General features: G+C 41.4%; 2 protein-coding genes across 2 annotated transcripts; both read left to right on the top strand.

Annotated features, from left to right (window-relative positions):
* Nucleotides 1–867: 867 nt before the first annotated feature.
* LOC121236543 lies at nt 868–1,458 on the top strand. The gene is made up of 2 exons (XM_041132994.1): nt 868–1,065; nt 1,174–1,458. The coding sequence occupies exons 1-2, from the start codon at nt 868–870 to the stop codon at nt 1,456–1,458; spliced, it is 483 nt and encodes a 160-aa protein (XP_040988928.1).
* Nucleotides 1,459–4,252: 2,794 nt separating this feature from the next.
* Nucleotides 4,253–5,495, top strand: LOC121236542. Its single transcript, XM_041132993.1, has 3 exons — nt 4,253–4,732; nt 4,934–5,295; nt 5,393–5,495. Exons 1-3 carry the CDS (start codon nt 4,253–4,255, stop codon nt 5,493–5,495), a joined length of 945 nt encoding a protein of 314 aa, XP_040988927.1.
* The last annotated feature ends 3,806 nt before the right edge of the window (nt 5,496–9,301 follow it).

Below are 9,301 nucleotides of genomic sequence, written 5' to 3'. Positions count from 1 at the left end.
TTTTAAAGATGTTGAGGAAATCTGGATGGGAGGCATGCATACAGATTTTCTGCATCTCATGCGTTGCATATTTATCATTTTTCATGATTGATTTATCTTTGTGTCAGTTAGTTGTTTAACTTACTGAGATTTCGAGTAAATCTCACCCTTTTATGGGACCACTATCCTTCCAGTCGGAATGATAGAAGTTGTGTCAGGAATTGACCAAGACGAGATTGATGGAGCACTGGATTCACATGATTGAGGAGGAGCCAGATCTGGAGAGGAAGTTGGACTTAATTTTGATGTTCATAGCCCAAGTCCTTTATGTTTTAGATTGCATTAAGAGAATGATATGACTTTGTATATAAGTCTGCTATTTTAGTATTTCGAACATGATGATTATCTAATGAAGTTGGGATATTTTAGTGATTCTGGCATATTTTTCATCTTAACCTTTTATTTCTGCTGCGATTATTTCATACTGCTAGTTGCATACTAGGATGCATTGCATATTAATTGTCATGAATGGGGGTATGTAACCTTGTGTTGCTTGTCCCGATGCTCTAAGTCTCCATTCCATCCCAAGGGGGATTGGGGGCATCACAGCGATGGTATCAGAGTAGCTCGTCTCTGGGTAAACCCACATGTCCTTAGGAACCTTATGCCAGAATATAGGTTTGAATCATTAGTCTTACATAGGCTTGAATCTTGCAGTTCAAGTTTGGTCTGATGTGCATATATCGCAGGAGTTGGAAGGATTAAGACGAGATGACACGTGGCAGACAAGAGAGGAACGCTGGTGGATCTAACATCCATAGAGATCAGGAGCGTTGTTTGGATTGAGGATGTGAGTTGGCGGACGCAATTCGTCAAATGATGGAAACCATGAAGCAACAACAGGAAGTAATCCTGAGACAGACCCAACAACGCCCGCTGATTGAGAACCGAGGGTGTTCCTACGAGAAGTTCCTAATATATAGATACCCCAATTTCATGGGAACTGAGGGACCCATGAAAGCTAACAAGTGGCTATTAGATCTCGACAGGACCTTCAAGATCAGCAGTTGTACTGAGGAACAGAAGGTATAGTACGCAGGGCACCTGCTGTAGGGTGAAGCTGAAATTTGGTGGGACACCAAGAGGCAACTTCTGATTAGAGAATTGGGAAATGTCACCATTTTGACCTGGGAGAGGTTTAAGGAGGAATTTGACAATCGTTTCTTTCCAGAGTCAATGAAGACCCATAAGGCCCAGGAGTTTGCTACATTGGTACAAGGCAATCTCACTATTGAGCAGTATGCTGCGAAGTTTATGGAGCTGGGAAGGTTTGCCCCACACTTGATTGCTATTGAGAAAATGCAGGCCCATAAGTTTCAAGCAGGGCTGAATCCTAGAATTCGCAGTTATGTGGCTGGATTCCGTATCCACAACTTCCAAGAGTTGGTTAATGTGGCTGCAATAGCAGAGGTAGAATAGCAAAATGTGACAGCTCAGATCAACCTCGAGAGAAAGAGGGCTTCTACCTTCACTACTATGGGAATAATGCTAAGACGAGGATTATTCAAGGAGCTAACAAGGGAAAAGGCGTTATAATAGCTCCACCTGTCACCTGCAAGAAATGTGGAAAGAACTATAGTGGTGAATGTTGTGTGGGCCTAGGAGTGTGCTACCGATGCGGACAATCGGGGTATATGATCCGGGAATACCCACAGACTGTTCAAGGAGGAACGAACATTCCTAACTAATGGCCCAATCAAAGGCCACCTGCTCAAGCCCGCGTTTATGCCATCACCCCTGGTGATATCAGCGAGGAAATCCCTGAGGACGAGGAAACATACGTTATCACTGGTATTTTCCTTCAATACCCTTCTTTAGAAATCATCTTTTTAAATAGTTGCTTAGTACTCAGTAGTTGATTACACCTTAGGAAAAATCGCGTTATATGAATATACGGCTTGCGCTTTATTTGACTCCAGCAAAACAATATCGTTTGTATCCACGACGTTTGGTTGTACGTGTAACCTGCCGACTCAGAAACTACCTCAAGCTATAGTAGTATCGATTCCCGACAGAAGCACGATCATCTGCACCTGTGTGTTGAAGAAATGTCCTCTGACCCTAAAAGGAAGATTGATGGAAGCTGACCTGATCGTCTTCGATCAACTAGGATTCGATGTTATACTAGGGATGGACTGGCTGTCCAAACTCTGTGCTAGAATAGATTGTCGAAATAAGGAGATAATCTTCGATTCGCCCAAGGGTAGACATATGCATCATACAGGAGGAATGGTGAAGGTTACCCCCTCTCTGATTTCAGGTTTGTAGGCAAGGAAGTGCATGGCTAATGGTGCCACGGCTTACTTAGCCCTCATAACGGAAAGTTATGGTGACGATAAGGAGATACGAGGGATACCTGTAGTTGAGGAATACCCTGAGGTTTTCACTGACGATCTACCAGGACTACCCCACGATAGAGAAATCGAGTTGACCATAGAACTAGAACCCACAACGACCCCTGTCCATAAAACCCCTTACCGTATGGCCCCTCTAGAACTGAAGGAGCTAAAAGAGCAAATAGAAGAGCTACTAGAGAAGGGCTTCATTCGACCTAGTTCATCACCTTGGGGAGCGCCAGTTCTATTTGTTAAGAAGAAGGATGGATCAATGAGGATGTGCATTGACTATAGGGAATTGAATAAAGTAACGGTGAAGAACAAGTACCCGTTACCACGTATCGATGACCTACTAGATCAACTGCAAGGAGCATCGGTGTTCTCTAAGATAGACATAAGGTCTGGTTATCATCAGCTCAAGATTAAGGAGAAGGATATCCCCAAGACGGCGTTTCGAACCAGATACGGACATTATGAATTCTTAGTAATGTCCTTTGGTCTAACCAATGCCCCTGTCGCCTTCATGGATATAATAAACAGAGTATTCAGACCCTATCTAGATAGCTTTGTTGTTGTATTCATCGATGAGATATTGATTTATTCAAGCAGCGAAGAAGATCACAAGCAACATCTCCGTTTAGCATTGGAAAAGCTGAAGGAAAACCATCTGTATGCCAAATTCAGTTAGTGTGAGTTTTGGCTTGAGGAGGTAAAATTTTTAGGGCATGTGATTTCAAGTCAAGGAGTATCAGTCGATCCCTGCAAAATTGCAAGCTATAGTAAGCTGGAAGCGACCGACGAATGTTCACGAAATTTGAAGTTTTCTGGGATTAGCTGGTTACTATCGGCGATTCGTGGAGGGATTCTCTAAGTTGTTAGGACCCCTCACTGCCCTAACTAAGAAGAATGCTAGGTATGTCTGGACAGAGAAGTGTGAGTAGAGTTTTGTGGAGCTCAAGGAAAGGCTCACAACTGCACGGGTACTAGCCCTACCTGAACCTCATAAGCCCTATGTAGTATTTAGTGATGCATCCAAATCAGGACTTGGGTGTGTGCTCATGCAAGAGGAACGAGTTGTCACCTATGCTTCACGACAACTAAAGAACCATGAGCAGAACTACCCCACCCATGACCTGGAGTTAGCCGCCATAATTTTCGCCTTAAAGATATGGAGACATTATTTATATGGAGCAAAGTGTGAAATCTACACCGATCACCAGAGCCTCAAGTACTTGTTTAGTCAGCAGAATTTGAATATGAGGTAGAGAAGGTGGTTAGAAACTATTAGCTACTACCAATGTGAGATTAAGTATCACCTTGGCAAGGCTAATATAGTGGCAGATGCGCTAAGTCGAAAACCGCAAAGGGATAATTCCACAGGTCTTGCCTCGGAAGTAGAGTCCCTTTTGCATAGTATGAGAAGGTTGTTGATCAAGGATCTTCCTGCCAAAGTATCCCTAACCGCAGTACAAGAAATTGTACCAACGAAATGGGAAGAAGTGAAGAAGCGTCAGATGGAAGACCCCAAATGGGTAGAAATTCGACGGAAGATAGAGAAGAAGGAAGGACCCGAAGGTTTCACCATAAAAAATGATGGGTTGCTATACTACAAAGACCGGAAAGTTATCTCAGCTGATCAAGAGATCAGGGATAAGATACTGAGGGAAGCACATTAGACTCCATACACAGCTCACCCAAGGAGCACCAAAATGTATCAAGATTTGAAGCAACACTTTTGGTGGGAAGGATTAAAAAAGGACGTAGCGGATTATGTTAATAGATGCTCAATATGTAGAATGGTCAAGGCAGAGCATCAGAGACCCACTGGAGATTTACAGCCACTCCCAATCCCAGAATGTTAATGGGAGGATATATCCATGGATTTTGTAATTGGATTACCAAGGACCTCAAAGGGAAACAACTCTATTTGGGTCGTGATCGATCGTTTGACGAAAAGTGCCCACTTTCTGGCAATTAAGAATACCAACCCCATGGAGAAGTTGACTCGGCTGTTTGTTGCTGAAATAGTGCGGTTACATGGAGTCCCAAGGACGATTGTATCTGATAGGGTTACACGTTTCACTTCTCGTTTCTGGCAAAGCCTTCAAGACACACTAGGCACAAAGCTGAAGTTTAGTAGTGTCTATCACCCTCATACTGATGGGCAGACTGAACGGACGATTCAGACCCTAGAGGACATGCTAAGAGCTTGTGTTTTGCAAGAGAAGGACGAATGGGAAAAGCTCTTACCATTAATAGAATTTGCCTACAATAATAGCTTCCAAGCCACCATCCAAATGGCACCCTACGAAGCGTTATATGGAAGGAAGTGTAGATCTCCCTTATACTGGGACGAAGTAAGAGAAGGAAGGATCTATGGTACAGAGATTTTTCAAGAGATGAAGGATCAAATCCGCCAAATAAGGGAAAGGATGAAGGCTGCCTAGGATAGGCAAAAGAGCTATGCTAATCGTCGAAGAAGGACCCTCGAGTTTGAAGTTGGTGATTGGGTCTATCTTAATGTATTGCCCATGAAATGAGTCTTTTGGTTTGGAAAGAAAGGGAAGTTAAATCCAAGATACGTGGGACCATATGAGATTCTGGAGAAAGTAGGAGCAGTCGCTTACAGGCTAGAGCTTCCCACTGAATTGCAAGGAATCCACAATATTTTCTATGTATCTTCTCTTAAGAAGAGTTTCAAAAAGCAAATTCCAACCGTTGTTGACACGAGGGATATTTCACTTCAACCCAACCTAACCTACAAGGAAGTTCCAATTCAGATCATTGATTGGAAGGATAAGGAACTACGAAATCATAAAATCCTTTTGGTTAATATTTTGTGGCGAAATCATGATGTTGAAGAGGCCACATGGGAAAAAGAAGCTGACATGAGAAGCAAATACCCTTTTTTGTTTGGCATGTGACTTGTTTAGCATCGCATCATGGCATTCGCATTCATGCATGGCATCCCTTGGAATTTCACCTATATGATCCACATTCTTTCACGTCATTTTCAGTTGTGACATGGCTGGTGACGACAAGACCACCTGTCAGATGTATATGGCTCACAACCGACTTCGGAAGCTGAGAGCGGAGCAGACAGGAGATGGAGACACTTAGACCGCATGGTTGACATGTTCTGGGCTCAGCAGGAGAGGTTAGAGCATCACAGGACTCATATCCTCGACCATGATAGGAGAGGATGCATCCATCTGAGGAGAGCATGGCTACACGAGGAGCGTCAACCTTATGACCCCATTCGCTAGATGGGAGAGACTAGGGCTAGATGGCTCAGAAGACGTATGAGATTGGCTTTCTCAGTAGGTTTAGACCAGCCAGAGTCGAGTAGGGTTGTAGAGCAGCGACAGTACGAGTATGAGTCACTCATTCCTGACCCTACTCCCCTTGACACATCAGATACATCTGACTCTTATCCGAGTCGCACTCGCTTTCGAGAGGAGGGAGACCCTTGGCTTGAGGATAAGGAGTTTAGGCAGTGGAGGCAACACCAAGAGAGGGCTAATGCCTTTTATGATTCAGAGGAGGATGAATACTACTACCACACCCAGGATTAGGTGTCCAAGGATAGCGATGGGAGACCCCCAACGAGCCCCGAGCTATAGCGCGATTGGTGAGTCAACACTCAAACCCTTACTCATTGGATGTTTTATTTGACCCCGATTTCGAGGACGAAATCTTGTTTTAAGGGGGAGGATGTAACACCCCGCTTAATTAACTCTTGATTAACCCTTAAGTATCTAGATTAGGTTTTTATTTTATTTTTGGTTCATCACTTTCATTAAGATTGATAGTAGGATTAGCATTAATGTTGGTATTTAGTATTAATGAGCTAAGGATTAGAGAGGTAAGCCCATTAGTAATTTTGGTGAGGCTTTTTAGGACCCAAGTGCATTCATGGGCCTAGCTCAAGAAAAACCTTGAATCAAGCCCTTAGGAAATGAATGCTAGTCTTGGCCCAAGTATAGGAAGGCATAAGGCCTTTGGTGTAGATTGGACCCTTGGCCCTTTTCAAGCCTATATGGCTCAAAGCCATGTTTGGACCCATTTTACCATTCAAAGACCAAAGGCCCAATACACCATACCATTAATTTTCTTAAGCCCAAATCCCACTCAAAGTACCCAAATTAAGTTTTGAAAATTGGCTAAGGCCATTAACCATCATACTTGAGGTTAGTGCACTTTAAGCCATGCTTTGAAGCTTAATCATGCTTAATATTTTCTTAAACTTTTTAATTCAAATTTCCTTGAATTAATACTCCCTTAAACCATGATTAGACCATTTTAATACCCTAGCTAAACCATTCCACATGTCATTAAGAAAAATGACATAACAAGCCCAAACCATGCTTTAATCGGTTTTGTGCATTGTCCTTTGTAATGCTTGGACTGTTTTGCCCATGGGCCCAACATTTTTGTGGATTATCCTCAAGGGTAATATGGTCCTAAAACACCTTATGAGACCCTCCAAAACTCATTTTGAGCCTTGAACGAAATTGGTTGCATCAACCAACTCAAAGAACCAAACCGGGTGCACCTTGGTCTAGTTTGTGTAGGAACCAATTGGATTGAGTTTGGACCAGCCTCCTGCCATGGTTTGTACCACCGCCCCACGCCACCTCCTTCTCCACCCAATCACCAAGAAGTCCCACGACCATCATGAAGGATTTTTACTCATTTTTGCTGCCTAAAAAGATCCAAAACCGAACTGTTTTTCTGCCACCACAAAACCACCTTCATCCACCTATTTTCAAGGGTGGTTTAAGGGATCTTCTGCCATCCAAATGATGCCCCACGACCGGGATTCATCTACAGGACCCTTGCAGCTACTGTGGTGTGGAAATGATGGTGGTTTAGGGCACTATTTTGTTCTGCACAAGTGACCTAAGCTCATGAAAGCAAATCTGGAAATTTTCCAGATTGGAGCACCTCCCACTTCACCCAATCGCCAAGCACCCAAGCCAACGTTCCTCACCCCTTGGCTAGCTATAAATACTTCCCTCCCCTTCTCATTTCATCCACACCACAGCTCCAAGCATCATCTTGATCTTTGAGAGCATTTCCCCCTCATAGAGACCAAAAGAGTGCAAACCGAGTGAGAGTGTTGGTGAGTTTTTTAATTTTCATGTGTAAGGCAGTCTAGAGTGCTTGGAAGGCCATGAAATTTATCAATTTTCTTCTTTTGATCTTAGCTAACATGTCAAGCTTTTTTTTTAAGTGTTGGTACGATTTTTAGTTGAGTTTTGAGAAGGTTATGATGCTTAATGCAAAAGCAAGTCAATTAAAGGAAGGTTTGAATGATTGAATGTTTTTAATTGGAAATTTAGCTATGGCATGTCCTAAGCATGATTTTATAAGAAATATCATTATCCTAACATGATTATGGAAGGTTAAATTTGTGATTAGAAGCATGCCATGATAGGTTTTAAATCTATCTTGTTTTGATCATCAAGCATGAATCGGTTTGAAGCATATTGGTGATTAATGATTTCTTAGCTTTGATAAAGTATTGGGATGAACTTGATTACCCAAGGATTAGACTTCATAATGTCCCTAAAGATGTTAGTGATCATTAATGATTAAAGAAAATCTCATATGCATGCATTCATAGGGATGAATAGTTGAAAATACACATAGGCATCAACTAGGATGCATGCCACGAGTTGGGACTAATTGGATTAGTTCCACTTTAAATTTGAAGAATCTAAGGTCATAGATAGTTTTAGAGTGCGAAAAATATGCAATCCATGAAATTTGGAGTCCGTTTGCAATTAGTAAAAATTTAGTGCCTAAATGGCAATTTTTGAAAGTCTAGGGGTATTTTTCTAAATATCCAATTTTTGAAGCTTTTGATTTTGAACCTATCCATAAGAGTATTAACCATAACTTAGTATCCACAGGATTTACGCAGCTACGGCGCTAATTTCGAATTTTCCCGGAAGTTTATAAGTTGACCTCTAATTACACCTTGATAAACTTCTTATGATGTATTGATAAATGCTTTATTTATTTTTCAATTATTATTTTGAGCAGAAATTATCATGTTATATGACACATTGAGTGTATACATACATAACATATGACATTTTCACCATTTTTGCGTATAACATTTATAAATGTCATTTTTTGCATGAAATTTACTACATATGCACATGTCATGAAATGTATTTTTTTAAAGCATAGCATGAAAATCATTTTGTCATGACCCGAAAGGCCAAGATGGGGAATTATCCTGGTGGAACTCTTCTGTCCACTCTGGAGTATTTAATATTGGAGTGGTAACCCCTGGGTTGACAAAGAACAGTCAACAAGTTTCGAATGGGTTCTTTTTAAAGAATGCCGGAGCGAAGTCAACATGTTATGACACCTAACGCTGGTGGGTGTGCATGTTATGAATTTTATGATGTTATGTTATATTTACCAATGCATTGAGAACGAGTTTATAGATAACGTAGTTTCTTATATACTACAGTCACTGGCAGGTACTCACAGTGCATATGGGGAACTATGACGTTATCACACGTTCTGTTATTAATTAAGATAATGATGTAACTCTGTGAGGGAAATTTATGATGAAATTTTTTATAAAGAAGTTATGTCTTTTCAAAAATGATGACGAAATTACTTATTGAGTAAAAACCCATGTCTCCATATTTTTTTAAAGATGTTGAGGAAATCTAGATGGGAGGCATGCATACTGATTTTCTGCATCTCATGTATTGCATATTTATCATTTTTCATGATTGATTTATCTTTGTGTCAGTTAGTTGTTTAACTTACTGAGATTTCGAGTAAATCTTACCCTTTTATGGGACCACTATCATTCCAGTCGGAATGATAGAGGTTGTCGGAATGATAGAGGTTGTGTCAGGAATCGACCAAGACGAGATTGATGGAGCACTGGATTC

This window comes from Juglans microcarpa x Juglans regia, chromosome 6S (assembly GCF_004785595.1).
Source record: "Juglans microcarpa x Juglans regia isolate MS1-56 chromosome 6S, Jm3101_v1.0, whole genome shotgun sequence".
NCBI classification, from domain to species: domain Eukaryota; kingdom Viridiplantae; phylum Streptophyta; class Magnoliopsida; order Fagales; family Juglandaceae; genus Juglans; species Juglans microcarpa x Juglans regia.
The sequence above is the reverse complement of the archived record's forward strand: the minus strand, read 5'-3'. Positions and strand labels throughout refer to the sequence as shown.

What these genes read in the sequence shown, in the direction of transcription:
- LOC121236543 (XM_041132994.1), top strand. Translation starts at nt 868, where the DNA reads ATGAAGCAACAACAGGAAGTAATCCTGAGACAGACCCAACAACGCCCG. An exon ending in GTTGTACTGAGGAACAGAAG is followed by an intron (nt 1,066 to 1,173) that starts GTATAGTACGCA and finishes TTGACCTGGGAG; the next exon opens with AGGTTTAAGGAGGAATTTGA.
- LOC121236542 (XM_041132993.1), top strand. Translation starts at nt 4,253, where the DNA reads ATGGATTTTGTAATTGGATTACCAAGGACCTCAAAGGGAAACAACTCT. An exon ending in CTCCCTTATACTGGGACGAA is followed by an intron (nt 4,733 to 4,933) that starts GTAAGAGAAGGA and finishes TGGTTTGGAAAG; the next exon opens with AAAGGGAAGTTAAATCCAAG. An exon ending in TACCCTTTTTTGTTTGGCAT is followed by an intron (nt 5,296 to 5,392) that starts GTGACTTGTTTA and finishes CGTCATTTTCAG; the next exon opens with TTGTGACATGGCTGGTGACG.